Source organism: Panicum hallii, chromosome 9 (genome assembly GCF_002211085.1).
Source record: "Panicum hallii strain FIL2 chromosome 9, PHallii_v3.1, whole genome shotgun sequence".
In the NCBI taxonomy this organism is placed as follows: domain Eukaryota; kingdom Viridiplantae; phylum Streptophyta; class Magnoliopsida; order Poales; family Poaceae; genus Panicum; species Panicum hallii.
In genome coordinates this window covers 21,039,968-21,065,721 of record NC_038050.1, presented here as the reverse complement: position 1 = coordinate 21,065,721, position 25,754 = coordinate 21,039,968, and the positions used below count along the sequence as shown (strand labels likewise).

General features: G+C 46.0%; 1 protein-coding gene across 1 annotated transcript; it reads right to left on the bottom strand.

The window, feature by feature from the left end:
• Nucleotides 1-289: 289 nt before the first annotated feature.
• LOC112872619 (pollen-specific protein C13) lies at nucleotides 290-13,288 on the bottom strand. Its single transcript, XM_025935679.1, has 2 exons — nucleotides 13,015-13,288; nucleotides 290-829 (listed from the first exon to the last, which is right to left on the bottom strand). The coding sequence occupies exons 1-2, from the start codon at nucleotides 13,190-13,192 to the stop codon at nucleotides 498-500; spliced, it is 510 nt and encodes a 169-aa protein (XP_025791464.1). The 5' UTR covers nucleotides 13,193-13,288; the 3' UTR covers nucleotides 290-497.
• Between the last annotated feature and the right edge of the window lie 12,466 nt (nucleotides 13,289-25,754).

Sequence of the window (25,754 nt, the reverse complement as noted above, 5' to 3'; positions counted from 1 at the left end):
GCAACGGATGCAGATGGGTTCCAGGCTGCTAAAGAAGCAGACGCTGGTGAGATTCCTCCCCGGGCCAGGCTTCGGTGGGCCCCTTCTTAAAGCAAAGTCAGTGGGGACGATCGAGTTTTTTTAAGTAGCATGCAGAGTTTTGAAGCTTTGGTTCCCAGCGCTCTACAACAAAACCCAGTATGAAATGACTGGTTGTAGTTGCAGAGCTCCGAAGCTTGACTTCCACTACTCTCTCATTTCTCAAACAAAACAATGTATACTCTTGTAAAAACTATTCCAGTACCTCATCTATACCAGACAACAACAACACTATATTAGCCAGGTAGATTTAGTAGCTGATAACATTCGCAGTTCAACTGCAGATAAACATACATAATCAAAGTGCTAAACTAACAGGCAATAATGTGGTTGGTCCTCGTAATAGATATAGAGGTTCAAGGACACTTCAGACACAAGGTAAATATATAGCTCACCGAGCAGTGTCAAACTCTCAACCATTAAACACGGTCGTCCTCATCCTCATACATCTTGAGGATCTGCGCACATCTGGGTAGAGCAACGTCCTTTTGGAATCCCAGAGCATTGGCCATACGAACATTAGAGGCCACACCATTCTTGCTGGTGAGGAAGACAGGGGCCCTCTCCCGACCAGGCACGGTCGTAGCACACCTCATGTCCGGACTGCTGACGAGGACGGACTCACAGAGCTCATGCTCGTGCTCATCGGCGACGAGGATGTTGTAAGTGCCAGTGCCATCAGTGTGCCCCTCAAAGCTGCATGTCTTCACTCCAGAAGTTTTCGATCTGCAGTCAACTCTTACCTTTGCTCCTGAAGTAACAACCAATGCATATTAACAACAGTTGACAAAGAAAGAAAGAAATGCCATGACTGAAAAATGGATGCTATCAATTCGTTCACTCAGCTCTAATTTTCAACCTTTTCAGTTGGTCCTCCCAACCAATTAGAGTAGAACATAAAAGTTATGAGAACCAGGCTGTATAATTTTAAGCCATAAAAGATTTTTCTGTTTCCAACCATGACTGTATTAAAGTAGTGCTGCTTCTTTTTTCAGTATTCAATATATTACAGTACCTTCTACTCTACCAAGTAGCAGGAAGCAGAAACCAAATCTAACCATTAGTTATAATGGGTATTATACGTTATTGTTTTATCACAAATAACAATATTTCTTGACTAACTAACGATGCCTCAAATCTTGCTCACGCCACACACAGCCAACAATCGCTTGCCTAATCTAGGAAACCTCACAGCTACCAATGGAGGAAAGTTACATACGATCATAATGGGGAGAAGAAGATGATAGCTTTAAATCATCAGCCTTTTCCACGCTTCAAATACTGATAGATCTTAATTGAGTGAGCTGTTTTGCTGCCCAAATCAATCCTTCCATTAGAAAAACCCTCAGAACTAACATTGAGCTTTCATGGATACAATCATTAATCTTGAGCTTTACTGATCGGTCCATGCAAGGGAAAAGAGAGAAAATACGATCAACTGAGTGCATGATCCATCCAGCTTCATATAAGGAAACAAACAAAATTGATTTCACGGCAAGGGGATGTGTGGATTTGGACATGTAGCGGATGGGAGAAGCAAAATTCTGGCTGCCAATACATGGGAGATTAATTGACGTGTGATGAGAAATTGTATGGAGTATGGTTACAGTATAACTAGCCGTTGCCCCTTATGCTGCTCATGCAGCATTGACTGCCTGATTCGGTCAAGCAGTTGAAATCCCTCCAATGTGTCAATCGAATATAAATAGATCTGGCCATCCGATTGAGATTGGATGGTTCAGAATGATTTGTGGGTACCCTATAAAAGAGCTCTAAATTTATAGTATCACATTCTAGATGCAACGTGCACACCATGAAACGTACTACAATATTCCAAAAATCATTATACCTAGCCTAGCCCAACTTTATAAAAAGCGAAAAGATTAGGATCCAATTAACTATATTGCAATATATAGGGACCATCATTTTCAATAAGCAATATTTCGAGAATCTCCAGGTCAGGCCTGACCGAGCTTTCTAAAAGAAGAATTATAATTTTTTTAATTCTAATACTTAAATAAATCTTCTAATGACAAATTTACAAAAATATGCTTATATCATCTGCTCATTAGAAGAAAACAAAATTTCGTCCAATTGGTAGACGAAATTAGTGATTTTACCGTATGGTTAGATGAAATACAGTTTTCGTCTTGATCGGATGAAATCCAATTGGCCCAACGGATGAAAATAGACTTCATCGGCCCGGCAAACGAAATTGGATGGCCTAGCCCACGGCATCGCCTTTCCCTCATGGTTTTGTCGCACGCATACACCTGTCTGACCTTATCCATCCACAGAACGCTGAGACGGAGGCCAACGAGCGGCTAGCAGACAACGAAGGGGCCGGTCTGCACCTGGTGCGGCGATGGCCCTAGGATGAGGCGGCGGGGCCGAACTACGCCAGCTGACATGAGATTGTGATGGCGGAGTCCCTGCGCGGGCGTGGTCCTTCAGTTTTGCATCGGGCTAAGCTCATAGGTTCGTTGGGTTCTTCCCCCGTGCAGCCGTGCATGTTGAGTCTGTCAAACAGTTGAGGAGCGACTGCGATCTTGGATTTTCTTTCTTGATTGCTTGCACCTATAGCTCCATGTCAATTTTGCTTTCAGTATTTGTTTTAGTTCCATTTTTCATAGATGAGACAATTCTATATTGATTGAGACAATTATATATTGATTGATCAAATAGTGTCTCATTGAGGCCTAGTGCCAGATATCTCCATGCATGGATGAAATTTAGTTTCATCATGCAACTTTGTCTTTTTTAGCTAGACGAATTTAATTGTGTCCGCTCACTGGACGGAATTTAGTTTCATCTACCCGTTGTTGGACAAAAACTCCAGTTTCATCCAACGATTTGACGACAAACACATATTTTCAGAAATTAATCATTTTGTTGTTTAACACTGCCTTTGCCGGTCCCAAGCCCGCGATGAGAAAATGTGAAGGGTTGTGTTAGGTTTGGCGAACCAGCGTAAAAAATCAGCCACTCTAATGGAAATGAAACCCATAAGAAATTTGTTGGGGCGTAACCCTCTTAGCGACGCGCTACATCGGAACCCGAGTGTGGTGTTAAATGGGCAAGGGCCGGGTCGTCATCCCCTCAGGGGCGCATCGTATCGTGATCCAGGTATGATGATAAGTAAGAAAGGGTCGGGTCGTCGCAGCCTCTGTGGCGCGCTACATCTGCGCCCGGGTGTAGTGAAAAATGAGCAAGGGTCTTCGCATTTCTCTCGACGGGTGCGAAGGGTAAGGAAGCTAGCCGAGCCAACTAGGATTCGTCTAGATAGTTGGAACTAGTCGATGTAGCAATTAGGAGGCGTGTAAATATTCTATACGTGCAAGAGACTAAATGGAAGGGCCAGAAAGCGAAGGAGGTGGAGGGTTGTGGCTTCAAGCTTTGGTACACGGGACAACTTCGGGTAGGAATGGTGTAGGCATCTTGATCAATAAGAGCCTTAAGGATGGAGTTGTAGATGTTAGGAGGCAAGGCGACCGGATTATCCTTGTGCGGTTGGTCATTGGAGATTTGGTTCTGAATGTGATCAGTGCCTATGCCCCTCAAGTAGGTCTTAGTGAGAGCTCCAAGAGTCAGTTTTGGGAAGACCTTGATAGCATGGTTAGTACCGTGCCTATCAGTGAGATGCTCTTCATAGGAGGAGACCTCAATGGCCACGTGGGTGCGACTAATGTAGGATATGAGCGAGTACACGGGAGTTTCGGGTATGGTAGTAGGAACAAGGGGGGAGGATGTTTTGAATTTTGCGTTGGCCTACGACCTGCTGTTAGCGAATACCCTCTTTAGAAAGAGGGAGTCCCATCTAGTGACCTTCCATAGTGGACAATACTCGAGCCAAATCGACTTTATCCTTGCTAAGAGAGAGGATAGACGTGCCTGCTTAGATTGTAAGGTGATACCTGGGGAGTGTGTTGTCCCCCAACACAAGCTTGTGATGGCGGATTTTCATTTTCGGGTACGTGCCCACCGGGACAAACGTGCCAAGATTGCGAGAACGAAGTGGTGGAAGCTTAGAGGGGAAGAGGCATAAAAGTTTAAGGAGAGGATGCTAGGCGAGGGGCCTTGGGAAGAAGGAGCAGATGTAGATGATATGTGGCTAAAGATGGCGACATGTGTTCGGAAGGTGGCTTCAGAAGTGTTTGGTGTGAGTAGGGGAGGCAAGTGGGAAGTGAAAGAGACTTGGTGGTGGAATGACGAGGTGCAAAGGTTAAGAAGAAGGAGTGTTTCAAACGCCTTCACCTCGACAAGAGCGCAACCAACATCGAGGGCTATAGATTAGCGAAGAGGTCTGCAAAGCGAGCTGTAAGTGTAGCGAAAGGTCAGGCTTTTGATGACCTTTATCAACGGCTAGGTACGAAGGAAGGAGAGAAGGACATTTATAGGATCGCTAGGACCCGCGAGAGGAAGACAAGGGACATAAACCAAATCAAATGCATCAAGGATGGGACAGATCGACTTCTGGTGAAGGATGAGGAGATCAAGGACAGATGGCGAGAATACTTCGACAAGTTGTTTAATGGGAAAAATGAGGATCCTACCTTCGAGTTGGACAACTCATTTGATGATACCAACAGACGCTTTGTGAGGAGGATTCAGGAGACAGAGATCGGGGAGGCTTTGAAAAGGATGAGGGGAGGTAAAGCGATGGGTCCTGATGGCATCCCCATTGAGGTGTGGAGATGCCTGGGCGAGAGGGCGGTAGTATGGTTAACTAAGCTTTTTAACCTAATTTTCCGGTCAAACAAGATGCCGGAGGAATGGAGGAGAAGTATATTAGTACCGATCTTCAAGAACAAGGGAGATGTTCAAAGTTGTACTAACTACCGGGGGATTAAGCTGATGAGCCATACGATGAAGCTTTGGGAGAGGGTTATCGAGCATCGCCTAAGAAGATTGACAAAGGTGACCCAAAACCAGTTTGGGTTCATGCCTGAGAGGTCGACCATGGAGGCGATTTTCTTAGTACGACAGTTGATGGGGAGATATAGAGAGGAGAAGAAGGACTTACACATGGTCTTTATTGACCTAGAGAAGGCGTATGACAAAGTACCGAGAGACGTCATGTGGTGGGCCTTGGAAAAACACAAAGTATATTACCCTCATCAAGGATATGTACGAGGATGCGATGACTTGTGTTCGAACATGTGATGGTGATACCAGTGACTTTCCAATTAAAATAGGACTACATCAGGGGTCAGCATTGAGCCCTTATCTATTTGCTTTGGTGATGGATGAGGTCACAAGGGACATACAGGGTGATATTCCTTGGTGTATGCTCCTTGCTGATGATATGGTGCTAGTTGACGAGAGTAGGGCAGAGGTTAATATGAAGTTAGAGCTGTGGAGACACACGTTAGAGTCGAGGGGGTTCAGACTGAGTAGGACCAAGACCGAGCATATGATGTGCGACTTTAGCCCGACTAGGCATGAGGATGGGGACGTAGCCTCGAAGGTCAAGTGGTGGCCAAGAAGGATACTTTTCGGTATCTAGAATCAATGCTTCAGAAAGATGGAGACATTGATGAAGATGTTAGGCATAGAATTTCAGCCGGTTGGTTGAAGTGGCGGCAGGCTTCTAGCGTCCTCTATGCCAAGAAGGTGCCACAGAGGCTAAAAGGTAAGTTCTATAGGACGGCGATTCGCCCGGCGATGCTATACGGTGCTGAATGTTGGCCTACAAAAAGGCGACATGTCCAGCAACTGAGTGTAGCAGAGATGCGTATGCTGCGTTGGTTCTGCGGGCATACAAGAAGGGATAGAGTCCGGAACGAAGAGATTCGAGATAGGGTCGGGGTGGCACCTATCGAGGAGAAGTTGATTCAACATCGGTTGAGATGGTTTGGACGTGTACAACGGAGGCCTCCCGAGGCGCCGATGCGTAGTGGAGTTTTAAAGCGGGGCGATAATGTAAAGAGAGGTAGAGGTAGACCTAGACTAACTTGGGACGAGACGGTTAAGAGAGACCTTAAGGAGTGGAATAACGCTAAGGAATTAGCTATGGATAGGAGCGCTTGGAGATTAGCAATTAACGTACCTGAACCGTGACCTTTGTTACTTTTTGTTTAACCCCTAACTCTTCCTTTGGCTTGTGCCCTTTTTGTGTTTCTTATTCTTGTTTTATGTGGGTTTCATCTCTAGCCTACCCCAACTTGCTTGGGACAAAAGGCTAAGTTGTTGTTGTTGTTGTAATCATTTTGTTGTTTATTTCTATAAATACCATCTTAATTAGTATTGATAAAAGTAAAAATTTCCCTAAAAGAGATTAGATTTAGGGACCCAAATAACACTTACAGCCAGAAATGGTTATAAATTATTTGAAAGAGGGAATTAAATTTAAATCCCTCAATTTTCCATAGCATGGTTGTCTACAACTTAAGACCAAAGAGGGAAAGGGATATGTTTCAGTAGCATAAACTGTTTTCACTTTACACATGTGCACATGTTTCTCTCAATACTCCTTTGTAGTTGCACCTGATTTATAAGACCCTACGGTTTTGAATACCACTATTCCAATTTTTTAAGATCTATTACAGTATGCAGGCAAGATGACTAAATTCGACATTGATTCTTTTTTTGGGGTGAAAAAGCATATAGCAGTTGAATTTCAAGTGAAGTTCGACTTCCCAGTTCCGTCAAAACAAAAGTCAACTGCCTTGCTAAAACAAAGGATAGCAATCATCCTGCCAGAAGCCCAGAACTACAGCCAATTATACAGGTTAAGATTAATAACCTACCACTACCTAGGGGCCTAGGGCAAACTTGTCAGTCACTGGACGGCAGTGTGTGCTGGCGAGCAGACCACGATGAGCGACGAGCAAGAACACGAGCAAAACTCAACACGAACACAGTGGGTTTTGGTGCTGCAAAAGGGCGCAGCGTTTTCTGGGATTGTATTACTATTTATTGGATTACAGAACAATGAGATGCAAGCCACGACGCCCACAGTTGCGCTGAGTCCGCACGTCCATCCCCATGCGCCGCAACGGCCGGCCATAGCTTGCATGCTCCAGTTCATGCCGAGCGATTCTCGTCCATGACTTCCTACACACTCGGAAACCACAAGCCGGTCCTCGTGTGCATGCACATGCAAAACAGAAATGCGAGATATGCTAGGATTACTAACAAATTCTCCTCCTAATCCTAGTGTATATGCTGTACATCCACAACACCAATTCTGGAACGCATCTCACAAAAGTGTGCACGCCCCAGAGCTTTGGTAAGAATGTCCGCCAGTTGCTCCGTTGTCCCAATAGACTGGAGTCTCACCCTGTCCTCTTCAACGCATTCACGGATGAAATGATAACGAATGTCGATATGCTTACTGCGATCATGGAAGACAGGGTTCTTGCTGAGTGCGATGGCAGACTCGTTGTCGATCTTCAAGGTGACGGTGTTGGCCTCCTCGCCTTTGAGTTCGGCGAGCAGCCGTGCCAGCCACATCCCCTGGCATGCTCCTGTCGATGCTGCAATGTACTCAGCTTCGCATGAAGACAGCGCCACAATCTTTTGCTTCTGTGACTGCCAGGTGATGATGTTGTCGCCAAGGAAGAAGAGGATGCCTGAGGTGCTCTTGCGCGTGTCAATGTCCCCAGCCATGTCGCTGTCGCTGTAGCCGACAAGCTGGGGATCCTTCTTCCTCTTGTAGTGGCACCCAAAGTGCAGAGTGCCTGCAACATAGCGCAGCACCCGCTTCATGACCACCAGGTGCTCAGTGGTTGGATTCTCCATGAACCGGCTGATGAAGCCCACTGAGTACGCCAAGTCGGGTCTTGTGTTCGCCAAGTACCGCAGGGAGCCCACCACACTACGATACATGGTGGGATCAACAGCAGGGGCCGAGCTCACCTTGCTGAGTTTCAGGCGAGGTTCCATTGGCGTCGCGCTGGGTTTGCAGCCCATCAGTCCTGCTGTCTCCAGGATCTTGGCTGCATAGGAGCTTTGGCAGATGGTGATCCCAGCCTCAGTCTGGGACACCTCCAGGCCAAGGTAGTAGTGGAGCAGACCCAAATCGCTCATCTTGAATGTAGCTTTCATCTGATCCTTGAAGGTGTCGATGTCGACTTGGTTTCCACCAGTGATTATGAGGTCATCGACATAGACCCCGACCACCAGCCGGCGAGCTCCAATCCCGCGCAGGTAGACGGCATGTTCTGAGCCGCTCCTCCGAAACCCGAGCCCGATGAGAGACTCGTCGAGTTTGGCATACCACGCCCGTGGAGCTTGACGCAGTCCGTAGAGTGCTTTGACGAGATGGAGCACCTTGTTCTCATGGCCGCGGAGGACGAAGCCGGGAGGCTGCTCGACGTACACCTCCTCCTGAAGCACTCCGTTCAGGAACGCCGACTTCACGTCCATATGGTGGACGGCCCATCCTTGACAGGCGGCGTGCGCGAGCAGGAGCCGAACTGATTCCAGGCGCGCGACAGGGGCAAAAACCTCGTCAAAGTCAATGCCCTGCCGCTGTACATAGCCCTTTGCGACGAGGCGGGCGTTGTGCTTGGTGACGATGCCGGCAGCGTCCTTCTTAGTCTTGAACACCCACTTGAGGCCAATTGGCCTGGTACGCGCCGGCGGCTCAACCAGTCTCCATGTGCCGCTGGCCTCGATGGAGGTCATCTCGTCGAGCATGGCGTGGCGCCAGCAGTCGTGGCGCATTGCTTCTTCGAAGGAGGCTGGCTCGGCGTCGCTTGCCAACAGCAGGCGCTCATCCAGATCGCGGTGGGCGAGCTCAGGCGTCTCAGCTTCCCCGAGCACGTTGTCGATGCGGCGGAAGCGGAGAGGAGCGTCGTCGTCGTGATCAGCGTCGAGGTAGTCCTCCGTTCCGGCTCCTGGTGGAGATGCGAACTCCACTTGAGGTTGTGCCAAGGAGCCGGGTGCTGGTGGAGTGCTGTGGGTTGCCGGTGAACCAGCCATGGGCGTGCCTGAAGCTGAGGACGCGGCCGCGCCCGATGGACCTGGTGACACCGCGCCCGATGAAGCCAGGGACCTCGAGCTTGACGCAGGGGAGACCTCTGTAGTCGTTCTGGAGGTGATGATCACGGAGGGGTCCTGCTGGTCCAGCTCCTCGATGATGAAGTCGTTCGGCTCGGCGGGATCCACTGCAGACCATGCCCACGCCGCTGCTTCATCAAAGATGACATCGCGGCTGATGTGGACGCGTCGTGTCGAAGGGTCGTAGACCCGGTAGGCCTTGGACCCCGGCTCGTAGCCGACGAACACCATGCGACGGCTGCGGTCGTCGAGTTTCTTCTGATGCGGTGTGTTCACCTTCGTGTGGGCGATGCAGCCGAACGTCCTCAGGTGCTGGATTGATGGCGTGTGCCCGTTCTAGAGCTCATAGGGGGTGCGCCCACCGATCGCCTTGCAGGAGGATCTATTCAGGAGGTAGACCGCCGTCGACACCGCCTCCCCCCAGAACACAACAGGGAGAGACTTGGCCTTCATCATGCTTCTGGCTGTGCCCACCACGGTTTGGTTGCGGCGCTCGACGATGCCGTTCTGTTGAGGCGTGTACGGCGCCGTGAGCTGCCTGCGGATGCCGAGTTGGGCGCAGTAGTTGATGAAGTCGGAGGCTGCGAACTCTCCGCCACGGTCAGTGCAGAGCATCAGCAGCTTCTTGCCGCTCTTGCGTTCCGCCGCAGCTTGGATGTTCTTGATGGCGGTGGCCGCGGCGTCTTTGGATGGCAGCAGGGAGAGCCACATGAAACGTGAGTAGTCATCGACAAGCAAAAGGAAATACTTGTTACCACTCGGGGTCGCCGGAGTGATGGGACCGCAAATGTCTCCATGGAGGAGCTGGAGTGGCTCCGTGGAACGCCAGAGCGCCTTCTGAGGGAAGGGCATCCTCCTCTGCTTGCCGGCGAGACACGCGTCGCAGATCTGCTGCACCTGGTCGATGACGGGCAGCCCGCGGACCAGCTCCTCGCGCCCCATCTTGCGCAGTGCGGCGAAGTGGATGTGGCCGAACCGCTGGTGCCACCTCCAGGCGTCGTCGTCCGTGCGCGCCGCGAGGCACACCGGGCGCGCAATGGTGACGTCGAGGTTGTATAGCCAGCCTGGACTCCGAGGAATCTTGGTGAGTAGGCGCCGGTCTTCATCTCGCACCTGCATCACGCCGTCCTCCACCAGCACCTTGTACCCGCCTTCGTCGAGTTGCCCGACGGAGATGATGTTGGCGGTGAGGCGAGGGAGGAAGTAGACGTTCCCGAGCGCCCGGTGCTCGCCGTTCTTGCAGTGGAAGAGCACCGTGCCGGTGCCCTCGATGCGGGCGACGGAGCCATCCCCAAATCGCACGGCGCCGGTGACGCCGGTGTCGAGGTCGGCGAACGCGGCGCGGGACCCGGACATGTGGTTGGACGCGCCGGTATCCAGGATCCAGCGCGTTGGGTCTCGATCCGCCGCATCGTCGAGCTCGGGGTGGACCTTCTTCTCCAAGAGGTGGAGCTCAGGGAGTGCCGCAGGTGCAGGCAGCGGCGGCTGCGGAGAAGGAGAGACGTCCTCCTCCTGGGCCACATCGATGGCAAGCATTAGAGTGGCCTCTTCTTCTTGGGCCACATGGGCCTGTTGTGCTGGCTGCTCCTTTTTCTTGCTGGGGCAGTCGCGGGCCCAGTGGCCATTCCTACCACACCGCGGACAGGGATCGTCCGGCGGCGGGCGTGCAGAGGTGCGACCGCCAGAGCCGCGTCCGCCGGAGCCATAACCGCCATGGCCAGGCTCCGACGCCCTTTTCTTGTACTTCTCCACCCACTGCTCCTCTGTGAGCATCAGTTTGCCGCTCGCGGTGTGCACCGGAGCGGGCTCGACGTCGTCAGCGGCCTTGAGGCGGCCAGTGACTTCCTCGATGGAGAGCTGAGAAATGTCAAGCAGGGTTTCGATTGAGATGACCAGTTGCTTATACCTTGGGCGAACGACACGCAGGTACTTGGCCACCACTTTCTCGTCAGGCTCCGGGTCACCCAACGTCGCCAGGCGCTGCACGATGCCGGTCAGACGCAAGGCGAAGTCCTCGATGGGTTCACCGTCGCGGAGGGCGATGGACTCGTACTCGGTGCGGAGGTTTTGTGCCGTTGCCTTCCGCACACGGTCGTCGCCGATGCGGAGAGTCTTGATGGCCTCCCAGGCTTCCTTGGCGGACTGCTTGGCCACCAAGATCGGGATCATCTCCGCCGAAACGCTGCTGCAAATCGCGTCGAGCGCGCTGCGGTCATCGTCGTAGTCGGCGTCGGCGAACTTGACGGCGTCCCACAGGTGGCGCGCTTGCATCTTCAGTTGCATGCGAAGTGACCACTCATGGTAGTTCGTCTTCGTTAATTGCGGCCAGCTGCCGGAGCTTCCACCATCTCGGATGATGCGCTCGACGACGATTTCCCGCGGACGGCGTGCATCCCGGGTGCGCGAGCGACGTGCGTCGTGCGTGTGCGATCGGCGCGGTGGAGATTGGTGCGGTGGAGATCGGCTTGAGGAAGGCGTGCGCTGCGGCGTCTTGCCTTTCGGCGACGGGGTCTTGTTGCCCCCGGACGTGCCGACCTTGATCGGCGGCGGCGTCCGGCCACGACGCGGCGGCGTCCAGCCACGGCGCGGCGGCGATGTCATCGCGGTGCAGGTCCCTTCTTACGGCTCTGATGCCACTTGTCAGTCACTGGATGGCGGTGTGTGCCGGCGAGCAGACCACGATGAGCGACGAGCAAGAACACGAGCAAAACTCAACACGAACACAGTGGGTTTTGGTGCTGCAAAAGGGCGCAGCGTTTTCTGGGATTGTATTACTATTTATTGGATTACAGAACAATGAGATGCAAGCCACGACGCCCACAGTTGCGCTGAGTCCGCACGTCCATCCCCATGCGCCGCAACGGCCGGCCATAGCTTGCATGCTCCAGTTCATGCCGAGCGATTCTCGTCCATGACTTCCTACACACTCGGAAACCACAAGCCGGTCCTCGTGTGCATGCACATGCAAAACAGAAATGCGAGATATGCTAGGATTACTAACAAAACTAAGATATTCAGTCAATTTCATCAAATCTTGTCCAGGAGGATAAATCTTGACTTCGTTTGGATGCAAGTTGGAGATACTCAACATCACTGCCCTATTGCAAATTTGTCATTAACTGAAATTTTACAGCCAATAAATTTTTCTTAGTGAGGATAGAGTGTTTCTATTTGTGTCCAGTATTTGAACTATTAATTGCTGAGGCAGACAGCTGAATAATCTCTGTACAGATCAGCATGCATGTTTGATGATCGTGTAACATGGTTAAGATTACTTAATTTCAAAGTTCAGAAAATAGACTACATTCAGGTATTCTGGTTCACTAATTGACAGCATCATCAAATGTGAGCAATATGGCTTGACCCAGGCCCCAGGGTCCAACAACGTACTACCAATTATACCGTCCCAAGTTCTAATCACGTGATCCATGAACCATTGAACACGATCACATGCCCTATTGATCTTAGATCCAGCTTGCCAATTCACCACCGAAAGATTTCAAGTCCAGAGACCCATATTTTTTCACACATACCCATTGAGTATGCAGTAGAAGGTCATGTCTGGTAGATCCACTAGAAGAACTTGAAAATTCACCATGACACCAGGATATTCGGTTAATAAAAAAACAAAAGTGGATCTATGAAGAACAAATCCCCGGCAGCAATGACACGTGCGAGCATCGTGCAGGAGATATACTGCAGACTGGCAGAGTGTTAAACTTCAGCACTAGACAATCCCAAAGATGCAACGAGTAGATCCATCCAAACACCATTTCCCTAAAACCAATCTACTCGTCTAGGCCATCTAAATTAGAATATCAGATCACGGAAAGATAGAAAGAACAGAAACAAGTTTTTTTCTCACTTCTCTTCATTGAGAGACCAGATCAGTAACAAGGAGGGCGAGCAGGAGGGAAGCAGGGTTCGCACCGGCAATGTAGGTGGAGGCGGGGGTCTCGAACCCGGCGCGGCAGGTGTCGCACCAGACGCGGCCGCGCACGACGAAGACGGCCCGGAGCGGGCGGAGGTCGCGGGACGCGGCGGCGCCCGAAGCCGCGAGCGCGCAAAGCGCCGCGGCGAGGAGGAGGGACGCACGGAGGGAGGCCATCGCCCTTGCCGCCGGCACGAGACGAGCAGGTGGAGGGGAGGGATGAGAGCAGATGGCGATGGGGTCGAGTGGTGGAGTGGGGAGTGTCGACGAGTAGAGTGAGGGGGGAGGCGAGTGAGTAATGGTCGCGTGGTGGGGCGGCGTGGAATTATGTCGGCACGTGGGGGAGCACGTGGGATTACCCACCATACGTCCGGTTGGATTGTGCACACAACAAGATATTGCAGCCAATCTAGAAACAGAAGCCAGGGACGCTTTATTCTTTCGGTGGTCATGGTCCGTCGTGCCATTAAGCTTGAGCTAGCAGGCTTGTTACAGTTTATTTAACTTTTAAAATTTTTGTTTTTAACCTAATTAGCTTTGCAAAAGAAAGAGGAAAAAAAGATATTCCGGTGGTTTTGGTTTTAACACGATATTTTTAACATCTTATTAATTCAACCTTATCTAAGAGAAATGAGTGATATAAAAAGACAATGATACTAAGACAATTACCACAATTTCTTCCACAACTATGATAGTAATAATAAATTTTTTGACAACCATATCCAAACTATAGTATAAACTCCTTATAGTGAAAAAAATAGCAACTATAAGGAGTTTAAATAAATGGTTTAGGACATTTTTCTAAATAATATTAGTTAACCTAATAGACAGCGGTTAACTAAAACAAGCTATAAAATTTGTTTAAATAAATGGTTTAGGACATTTTTCTTCCTTAAGTTCACATGGTTTTTCTTTCAATATTTTAAGTAATATTTGACAGATAGTATCAGTAAAGGTAACATGTTTATATGGGTAGCTATATATAAATAAAAAGATAGCATGTAGCATTTCGAAAACATCTAGTAACTTGGGATTTACAGCTATAAGCATTTAATAATTTGGACTTTAGGTCATGCAGGCATAGAGCTTATTTCCTTGTTGGAGGAAACCATGAGTTGGGCTTATTGAAAATAAAGTGCAGAGTAGACATGAGAAAAGAAATATGCTTATGATGCTCTAGATTAGACCTGAACAAAAACCAGGCCGGGGCACGTAAAAGCCCGTGAAACCGAAAAATGTGGCAAACCCACCCAACAAAGAGTTGTCGAGAGAGTTTTTTTTTTAAAAAAAAGAATAAAAAAAAATAAAATTAGGAAAAGGGGTGCCGGTGGGGGAAAATTTGAAAAATGGGTACACCCCGCCCGATGATTGGGCGGGAGGCGTGGGGCCGGGGACCTCCCGCCCATCCACCGGGCGGGAGGTTCCCCGAGGGCCTCCTCGTGAAATTTTTATTTGCGAAGAGGTCCCTGCCGGGGCCGGTGGGGGCATCCCGCCCATCCAAAGGGCGGGATGTTGTCCTGAGGGGCATCCCGCCCTTTGGTCGGGCGGGAAGTCCCCCACCCCCTCCGGCTATATAAGGCCGAACCAGCCCCAAAAATCTCATTTTATTCAGGAAAAATCAGAAAAAAAGAAAGAGAGGAGAGGAAGAGAGAAGAGAAAGCGGCGAAGCCCTGTTCACACGTCGATTTGGAGGTATATTCTCATTCTAGCCGTATAATTAGTTGAAAATAACTAGAATCTAAGAAATATTTCTTAGAGTAGTTATGTTTTGAATAGTTTTTAGTATTTTTATCTGTTTTTAGTATAATTGATATTCTGAATAGTTTAGAATTTGTAAAATATAATATGAGAATCGCTGAAACTTAGGGTCGTCGTTGTGTATTAATATAATTGATATTCTGAATAGTTTATTCAACTGTGCGGTATTTTCAGATATGTCTTCCGAGAAGGGTATTTTCAGTATATATTATGGAGAAGGAAATATGATTTATGGGCCAAATGGGGTAGATTTAAGTGAATTCAACTGTGTGGTCAGAGGAATTACCAGACCGCACGAGAGGACATTTGAATCCCTATGCAACTGGTTAATGAGGGGATTAAGGATTAATCAGGAGACACACACTGTGAGTGTTCAATGCATCATAAATCGTACCACTCACGCTTTGATCTGGGAGCTGATGCCACTTGCAAGCAACGAGGACTGGTTAAATTATCTGCAAAATGCAAGTCATTGGCAATGGCACTGGTACTCCTTGTCAGTGTGCACCAGAACCCTTTGATAAATATTGAAGCTGCTCCGGGGGATGAAAATATCGATGATGAAGTTGAGGAGGGAAACATTGAGGCAGGTGGGACCACAGCACCTCAATGCGTGGCTGATGAGGGGGAGAACATACCCTTTATTGTTGAACAGCTGCAAGACGAAGAACGTGAATTGGACGAAGCAATGAATGCCGATTCGTCTGATGATGACGATGATGTGCCTCAAGATTGGGTAAGCAGCGACTTCAGTCATCTTGTCGTAGATGATGGATCTAGGTGGTCTTCGGATTGCAGGGAGAATGAAATTATTCAGGGTGCGAGGTACCACTCAATTGAAGAGGTGATGGAAGCTGTTAAGTGCTGGTCTCTCTCTCTTATGCGAGAGTTTAAAACAGTCGAGTGCAAATCTCGTAAGTACGATGTGGTATGTGTGAGGGAGGGCTGTCCATGGCGGGTGCATGCCTATAAGGGTAAATGGAAAAATTATTGGGAATGCTCCATTGTCACTCAGCACACTTGTCATTTGCCTAGGGTGCAGAAGACCCATCGCAACCTCACGTCGCAATTCATCGCAAATGAGATGTATGGGACGATAGTAGACAACTTGTCATATGAACCAAAGTCTATTATCAGGTACATTCAGGAAAAGTACAAGTATACTATCTCATACAGCAAGGCGTGGAGTGCAAAACAAAAGGTGTTGGAGATGAGGTTTGGTACGTTCGAGGCTGCATATGATAATGTTCCTCGATTGCTGGCCGTCCTGTGTCAGAGAAATCCTAAAAGCTATTATGACCTGAAAACTCTAGACAGAGGAGAAGGTCCGCCATACACATTGCAGCGGGTCTTTTTCAGCTTGGGTCCATGCATTAACGCATTCCATCACTGCCGGCCTCTCCTGTGCATCGACAGTACCTTTCTCACAGGAAAGTATAGATTGCAAATGCTGACAGCTATTGGAGTGGATGGAAACAATCAATTGCTGCCTGTTGCTTTTGCTTTTGTTGAGAGTGAGAACACGGACAGTTGGTACTGGTTCCTGCAACGGGTTAAGCTTGCAGTTGTTCAGGATAGGGAAGATGTCTGCCTGATTCATGATCGTCACGCCGGCTTACTGAGGGCAATACTAGATTTGCAGCAGGGGTGTGTGGAGACCGGAGAGCCGCCCAGGTGGCGTGATGTTCGCAGTAGGTGGTGCATGCGACATATCGGTGCAAATTTTTTCAGGCAATTCAAGAACAAGCACCTTATGGATATGTTCAAGAGGCTATGCAAGGAGACGAATCAGCAAAAATTTAACAAGCAGTGGCAGAAACTTGATGAACTGACCGGGAAGAAAAGAGCCGATGACGCATCAAAAAACATAACTGTACAGGATGAAGCAGAGGCTTTGTGCCCTTTGCCAACAGATACTGCACGTACTCGCAGAAGGTCTGGGTCAGTTGTGAAAAACTTTTCTGAATGGATTGAGAATGAACCCAAGGAGAAGTGGGCGTTACTTTTTGATACCGATGGTGCAAGGTACGGCATAATGACCACCAACTTCGCTGAGGTTTACAATTGGGTGCTGCGAGGTGTTCGTGGGCTTCCACTGGTTGCAATTGTGGAATTCATCATCCGGGGGTGTACCGATTACTTTAGGGAGCGGTTCACTAAAAATTAGGTATTCATGCGAGATCCTGATAGAAATTTTAGATTCATGGTAACGCAATATATGACTAAGAAGGCAGAAAGCGCCCGGCTACACCACATACGGCAATGTGGAACACAGGAGCTCAAATTTGAGGTATCTCCTAAAGACAGGGCGCGACATGGCATGAGACGTCAAACTCCTGTAAAGGAGTGCATTCTCAAGTATGATGGAACTTGTTGTTGCTCATGCATGAGGCCCAAGTTGCTGCACTTACCTTGTTCTCATGTAATGGCTGCTTGTGCGGATATTCGACATCCAGTCGATATATATGTTTCACATTACTTCAGAAAGGAGACAATAGCTAGCACCTGGTAGTATGAGATCTATGGGTTCCGTTTGGTTGGATCGTTCACTGAGACAGCGAATCCTGTTATATATATTCCAGACCCAAGATCATCACGGGTTAAGAGAGGGCGCCGTCAGTCATGGCGTATTCGTAATGATATGGATGAGTCAGAGCTCCGTCCGAGGATACAATGCTGCAGTGCATGTAATCAGATTGGACACACGTATAAACGTTGTCCAACCAATGATGCTGGCCCCAGTTCTGCTGAAGCTGGCCCTACAGGTGATGCTACAGATGGAAGACCTCCGGTTGCATCAAGGAGTGGGAGACGTCGCCGATCGAGTGCTAGTACGTCATCAGGCATCATTTAGTTGTAATTTTATTTGAACGTTGTTTGCTCATATGTATTGTACTATCGTAATATTTAGATTCTACGTTGCAAAACATTATTGTTTAACTATCTTCGTACGAGTTTTAGATACTGTAATCTTCTTCGTAAAATTAAATTAAAATTTTATATGCATACATAAGAGTACGGCGAATAAATCTTGTATTTCAAAAAAGTCTAAATTTCAAATAGTTTCTGAAACATAAATTCTGACACATAAATTCTAAGAAAAAGTGTAATAGAAAACATAACAGGGGATCTAATTAGATAAGCTTTACTGAATAGATTTAGCTAATTCTACTATAAAACAAATTAAATTGATCAACTTAAAAGAATTTAAATTACAAAACAAACTTAGTTTTGAAAATTCCATATCAATTCATACTTAATCTATAGAGATTGCATACCAAAAATCAGGATCAACAAAGTTAACATGTAGGAGCTATGGATATTACACTCTCTTATCTTAGATTTAACATAGATTCAAAAATATTTAGTTTCATATCAAACTCACTTAATAGAAGTTGTAGAGCTCAAAATCTAGTTTCTAACAAAACTAGTTTTGCAATTTTTGGAATTTCCTACTATTTTCTATTGATTTTACAAGTCAGCAGCATCACTTCACATGAAATAATAAACACGCGGGCTGCATCCCGCCCACTGGCCGGGCGGGAGGCCGGCTTCAGGGACCTCTTCGCGAATAAGAAACTTTTCTTATTCACGAAGAGGCCCCTGGGAATTTTTTTGAGGCTCCCGCCCGATGGTTGGGCGGGAGGCTCCTTTCCGCCCGTTCAAAGGGCGGGAGGTACCCATTTTCCTAATTTCTCCCACCCGGCTCCCATTTTTTGAATTTTTTTATCCCCTTTTTTAAAAAAACTCGTTGTCGAGAGCCAAGATTTTCAGGCTTTCTTCAAGACGGGTCAAGCCACCAAAACGTTTTGATGTTGGAAAATAAATAAGGAAAAAGTTATTTTTACCTTCTTAGACTTTGGGACGAGTCCACCTTTCCTCTCTAGACAATAAAACCATCCGCCTAGACTCCTCGAACTCGCAATACCGGACACATGGCCTCCCTCGTTGGTTTCTCTCAGTGGTTTTTCTCCTTTTTCTTTATATTTATTTTGGTTTAATTTTAAAAAAATATAGTAAATAATAAAACAAAATATAAAATATAAAATCTAATTTTGTTGGACTCCGCATGAGTATATCTATGCAATGAACATATGATATGATATAATTTAGTAAAAAAATTATTGTACTTTTAGATACATACTTTTTTGTAATTAATTCATATCTACAGTTTCCGTGATCCAATTATGGTGAAACTTTTATGGTGGACTAATCATTATATTCTTCATCTGTAGTAAAAGTTTCATACTCATTGTATTATGTATGCTTGAGCAACTGAAGAGTCTCTGATATAGCTTGGAATTTAGTTGCTGAAGCATACATGATCCAATGAGCATTAAATTTTTACTAAAGCTCAAGTATATAATGATTAGTCTATCATAAAAATTTTACCATAATTGGACCACGAAAACTGTATCTATGAATTAATTATCGAAAAGTATATATCCAATAGTACAACAAAAAAATTTACTAAATTATATCATATCATATGTTTACTGCATAGATCTATTCATGTGGAGTCAAAAAAATTGAATTTTTTATTTTATGATTTGGTTGTGATTTAATATAATTTTTCAAAGATTCAGCCAAAATAAACATAAAAGAAGAAGAGAAAAATCATTGAGAGAAACCAACCAGGAAGGTCACGTGTCCGGTACTGTGAGTACGAGGAGTCCAAACGGACGGTTTCATTATCTAACAAGGAAATACGGATTCATCCCAAAGTTTAGGGAGGTAAAAAAGATTTTTTTCAATAAATAAAACAAACAATTGGCCCGGCCCGAGTATGGCCTGATTTTTTGGGGCTGCTAAAGCTAGCGCCACGCCCGGCCCAATGCACTCGTGAGCTAGGCTTAGTCTGCCTGGCTCAGGCCGGGCTGAATTTGCTTAGGTCTACTTTAGATTATTATTGAATAAAAAATGATCGTGGTTTGTAATTATCTTTTTAATCTATTTGTAAGTCTCCGGGCCAAGCATTGGGTCCTCCGATTACAGATGGCAAATTTTGTCATAAAAAACTGCAATCCAACTATATAGTCCAATAAAAGCTACGGCCCACTATAATTAGCTTTCGTAATAATCTGATCAGTAGCAAGCTGTTATTTTGGTTAGGTTCAATTAATACATTCAAAGTTAACCACTAATCTGTCTTTGAATATTTCCGTTGGATGAACTTTTGAGAATTGATAAAATTCATCTCAAAAGATAGTATTAAAAATTATTATTTTTATATATTTGCACATATTTTATGCTAATAATTAACTGTTAAGTCATGTCTTATGGGCTTAGTATGGAAAAGAGAACTCTCTTTGTCACCGGAGTAGAAGGTTTCTAGGCTAATAACATTGACATTAAATAACGGGAGCCATCCAACTGTTAAAACCAAATAAATTTGGCTTCTTGGATGATTTTAAAGGTAATTTTTAAATTAGAAAGATATGAAACAGGTACCAAAATTTGCAAATTTTTAAAAATTAACCTATTTGGTGTGCTTTATTTCGATCTTACATATTCAAAAATAATATGCATAATTGTAAACATAAAAACACTAAAAATAGGAAAAAAATGATTGACATGTAGAGTAGCAATACATAGGTTTCATTCCTAGAAAAATGTTGATACTAGTTTCATATATTTCCAATTTAAAATAATCATTTATATTTTATAGATTAATTTTTATTTTTTAAATTTTTATAAAATGAAGAAACACCTTTGAAACCACCAGAGATGCTAAGTTTGTCGGGTTTGAATAGTTGGATAGTTCCATTATCCGATTTTATAGTTAAGGGTAGAAATTGGACCATCGTACGGTACAAATTGGACTTTTGCCATTCTACTTTAGTTCTGCCCTCACAATTAGTTCGCAAACATTTGGTATACATGTCCACCCATACAAACGCCCCTATGTAGCGGATATGTCGATATTCCCAATAAAAGGACGTCCACAAAAAATTATTTCTTATAAAAGAGAAATAATTTATAAAAAAGGACATGGTGCCTGAATTAATTGTAAATATGAAATTAATTTATATATAAAAATTCATCATTCAGTATGAGAGTTTTGCTCCAATAGTATGTTATATGAACACTACACAAGTAAAAACGCACTTGAATAATTAAATTTAAGAAAAAGTTCAATTTCCATCTTCCAACTAGCACGATAGTCTGGTTTTTAACCTTGAACTACAACAAAAGACCATCCAACTATTAAAATCAGACAAATTTAGTTCATTGGGTGATTTCAAAGGTAATTTTCCATTCTTTAAAATTACAAATATTCTGTTTCGATCTAAAAGATCAAATAATAGTAATTTTAAACCAAAAGAATATGAAAGTTCTACCAAATTTTTTTAAAACATAACCTAACTGTTGTTGCTTTATTTTGAGTTATTAGATCTTATTTATTTTAAAAAATAATAGGTGTGAGTACAAGTAAAAAAACACTAGGAATATGAACAACTATTCGAATAATTGACAAATAGAGTACCAACAAATATGTTACATTTTCAGAAAAATATTGGTACTAGTTTCATATTTTTCTAATTTAAACTAGGATTTTTATACTTCTATAAAATGGAAAACTACCTAAGGGACCAATTTTGCCTTGTCTCGACAATTGGATGGCCCCAAATGTTCGGTTTTGTAGTTGTAGGTCAAAAATCATACTTTGTGATATTTGAACGTTGTAATGTGGACTTTTCCCTTATTTCTATCATTGATAATTGTTAACCTCCATTCGAAATCCTGATCACTCATGTTTTAGGATGTTGATGAAGTCCTTGCCTGGAACTGTTTCTGTGAAAGAGGCAGCACGCCAAATTTAGTTTCGTGTGATCTCAGATCACCGTATCAACTTAGCTTTTAACTGGCCACAACAAACAGTAATCATTTGGAGGTAACTCATGGGATATGAGGAGTAATCCTTTCTGCTGTTTCTTCTACTAATTGTTTGCCCAATTGTTGTTACTAATTCATTACAACTTGAGATTATTAGTAATTGTTTTGGTCTCTCGTTGGCATTAGTTTGTTTCCACTTGAGACTGATAGTACAGTAAAAGAATATTTGTGGTCAGTGATGCATCATAAGGACCATGCTCATGCCTCCTTTAGTTTCAGTGATAAAGAACCTAACCTGTCTGGTTGCCCGTATATGGAACCGGGATAGAAATTTTATATGTATTTATCACTCGGCATAAGTATATTCTGATATGATTTGATTATGCTGTACTATTTTCAGTATGTTTAGTCGTTTATCACTACGCCAAAACAGCAAATAGGAGCAAGCAATCTGAGACAAGCCTCTAAGGGCACGTCTCAGACTACAGAAAGAGAGACGCGCTAAAAATGCGGGCGCGGCGCTGCGTGGGGTGGGGGAGGGTAAGAGACAAATGCGAGACGCGCCGTGGGAGGGCACGTCTCCGATCATTTTGAGATCTGAGATGCACCTTAACATGGCTCGTCTCGCATTTATTCCCACCTCAATGCGAGACGCGCCGTGGGAGGGCTTGTCTCCGATCATTTTATAAAGCCACAGAAATTAATGCGAGACGAGCCTTAGTAATGCGAGACGCGCCTTACTAAGGCACGTCTCGCATTGATCCAGGGCACCCAAAAGGGGGGGCGTGGGGGGGGGTGCGTCTGTAGCGTACAATACATTACATATTACATTACATGGAATCAATCCCTTGAAACCGAATGAACCGGCTTACATTACATTACATTAGTAAATCCAGCAATACATTACAATGTCTCAAATACAAATAATCTCACAATACATTACAATATCTAGCTAAATCCAGCAATTATTATTACATCGATATTAATTATTAGATAGATATTAAATCAGGCAATGGCGCTGGCTTATGAGCGCTAGCAGCTTCGCGAGCTGAATCATCATCCTGCCCCCTGTAAGCGTTGTTGTTCCCCAAGCCACAGCAGTTTAGGGTGACGTTGGCTGAACAGTCGCTGCAGGGGAGGCAGCCGCCGAAGCAGCTAAACAGCTTCGACCAGCTCAGAAATTTCATCCTGGACCAGCTCGTGTTTCGTGGGTTTCGTAAGACAATAGAAATCGATAGAGTACTACCACTAAAGCAAACAAAGAGAAGCTTCCTCCATGGGTTTCGTGGGTTTGCTGATGCAGATTCAGGCAGAATACGACGATTCCAACAAATACATGCAACAATGGGGGTACCCGATCCTTATGCGCGGGGGATGTTGGTGGTGAAGGGCGTTGTGGTCCCCGTGTCGCAGATCTGCGGCTGGTGGTGGAGAAGCCCGGTGATGTTGGTGGTGAAGGGAGCTATGGTCCCCGTGTCGCAGATCTACGGCTGGTGGTGGAGAAGCCCGCTGGAGGAGGCGCCGCAGATCTGCCGGTGGCGACCGCCGTGATCTCCGAAGCGGTGCACTCCGGGAGCGCGGCGGTCTCGGAGGATGCACCGAGGAGGGTGATGCCGAGCGCCGCGGTCTCCGGCACGCTGGGGAGGGGGATTTTGGTGGTGGCGAGGTCCTCGGTCTCCGGGACGCTGGGGAGGGGGATTTCAGCCATGCTCATCTCGTTCAGTAGTACATCTCGCGACTATATTTCTTTCGTTAAATAGCCAAGACGCGTCTCGCTTTACTTTACTGAGACAAATGGGAGAGGCGCCACTGGATGGCGGCTCTCAAATCATGCGGATGGGAGACGCGCCACTGGATGGCGCGTCTCAGATCATGCGGATGGGAGACGCGCCACTGGATGGCGCGTCTCAGATCATGCGGCGCGTCTTGTATTTGTTCCCACCTCAGACAAGACCCGCTTGGGGGTCTGGAGGTCCGAACAAGCTGTCCAAACTTGCAGTCTGATACTTTGGTGGTGCGGCTGGGTGGATCTGGGGAAAGTGGTGCTGGCGGATGTGCGGCTGGGTGGATCTGCCGCGGCGGGCGGTGGAGATCTCGTGGGGAGCGTGTCGCGGCGGGCGGCTGGAGCACGATCGAGCCTCTTCTTGCTGTCTTGTGTCGCGGGGGCAGTGGCAAAGTACCTCCGACATGATATCGATTCTTTTGGGCCAATAAAATTTAGCGCAACTCTAGATCTAAATGACCATCATACTTGAGCCGAGCGGGGCCTTTTATGCCCAAGTCAAGTCTAGCTATTACTACTATACGATTGTTTCCCTCCCATTTTCCAAATGAATTCACCCCAACCAGTGTGTGCGTCCTGCCAGGCAGATGTCGCTGCCTACTTGAGCCACTCGAGCGAGGCCGCCGCCGCATCCATCCCATCTTAATGTGTTTCTCGTCCATCACAACTGTACACATTTTGGTACTTTAGTGCAGTGCTATAAGTAGAGTTAGAAAAACTCATTCTACTGCCTTAATTAGTTTTCTTTGTCCATTTAGCCTTGGAATAAAATTTTGGTTTGATTGACTTTCGAAAATTTTGGTTTGATTCAAACTTTTATGGCTAGAATAGGGCATTATAACTTATGTTCGAAAATACACCAAGATTTTTTCATGATTGTCTTCAGACGTTAAGAGCATCTAATATAGCATGAAAAGTAAAGATGAAAATCTTAAAATATTTTTTCTAGCACATGATATCATGTCATTTGCCATCTAACAATATTTGAACTTAAACACTAGTTGTGCATGGCCTCAAACTATGAGAATCCTAACGTTTTGATTTCATATTCTATATAGATGTTGTATCGGTGTTGGATGTATGGTCCACGCCTTTGCAAGGAGTTTATGGATGGTGTTCAAGCCTTCATTAAGAACGCGAAGAAAGATATGGTGGACAATGGTATACAGTATCTTTATTGCCCATGCAAAAATTGCAAAAATGAGAAGCGATATCTTCAAGAGCACGTGTTGAAATCACACTTGATCAAACGTGGATTCATGGAGGATTATCGATGTTGGAATAAATACGGTGAAGAAGGACTTAATGAAGCAGAGAGTAGGGATTCCTATGTGGAGAGGGAGGTCCATAGCGTTGTTGAAGAAGAGGACGACGATGTGGACGAGGCGGATATACTAGGGTTGAGCAATGCCGACATTATGGAACAGGTACTAATCAAACCCGGCCCCATAATAAAGCTTACAATTAGTATAATAAGGTCGTGCTAATATGACTTTTCATGTATGGCTTGACAGGTTGATAACATAGAGGAGATGGTTTGCAATGCTGGGAGACACGGCGACGATGAGTTCAAAGGAGGCGAATTCGGAAAGTACAAGAGGATGATCGAAGACTCTAAGAAACATTTCTATCCTGGTTGTGGATTGAAATACTCAAGGCTATTTGCAATGGTGAAGCTTTTCCAGTTGAAAGCAATCCACGGATGGAGTGATGGCAGTTTCAAGGAGTTGTTAGCACTCCTTAAGGACATGCTTCCACAAGGCAACACCATCCCTGAGACCGTTTATGAGGCCAAACAGATTATCTGCCTATTGGGATTGGAGGTGGAAAAGATCCATGCGTGCAAGAATGATTGCATTCTCTATCGTGGCTCGAATTATCAGGACCTTGAGAAGTGCCCTATTTGTGGACTCGATCGATTCAACCGTAGAAAAGATGGTGGTGATGATGAGGACTGCAAAAGAACAAAGGGCGGACCTAAAAAGGTGTTTTGGTACTTTCCAATTGTTCCACGATTGGTGCGCTGGTTTGCAAACAAAAAGGAGTCAGAATTGTTGCGATGGCACAAGGAGAAGCATATGGTGGATGGGTTGATAAGACATCCTGCTGATGCCACACAATGGCGGAACATAGATTTGCGATATCCTAAATTTGCGGAAGATCCGAGGAATATTAGGATTGCAATGAGCACAGATGGCATGAACCCATTCATGAACAATAGCACACATAGCACCTGGCCAATTGTTCTGACGATATACAACCTTCCGCCTTGGTTGTGTAACAAACGGAAGTACATTATGCTGTCGGGCTTGATACCGGGGCCACATCAACCTGGGAATGACATCGACACTTATTTCAGTC

Coding starts and splice junctions, on each gene's coding strand:
- LOC112872619 (XM_025935679.1), bottom strand. CDS start 13,192: ATGGCCTCCCTCCGTGCGTCCCTCCTCCTCGCCGCGGCGCTTTGCGCG. Junction 830..13,014: donor CGCCTCCACCTACATTGCCG/GTGCGAACCCTG, acceptor TTGTTACTTCAG/GAGCAAAGGTAAGAGTTGAC.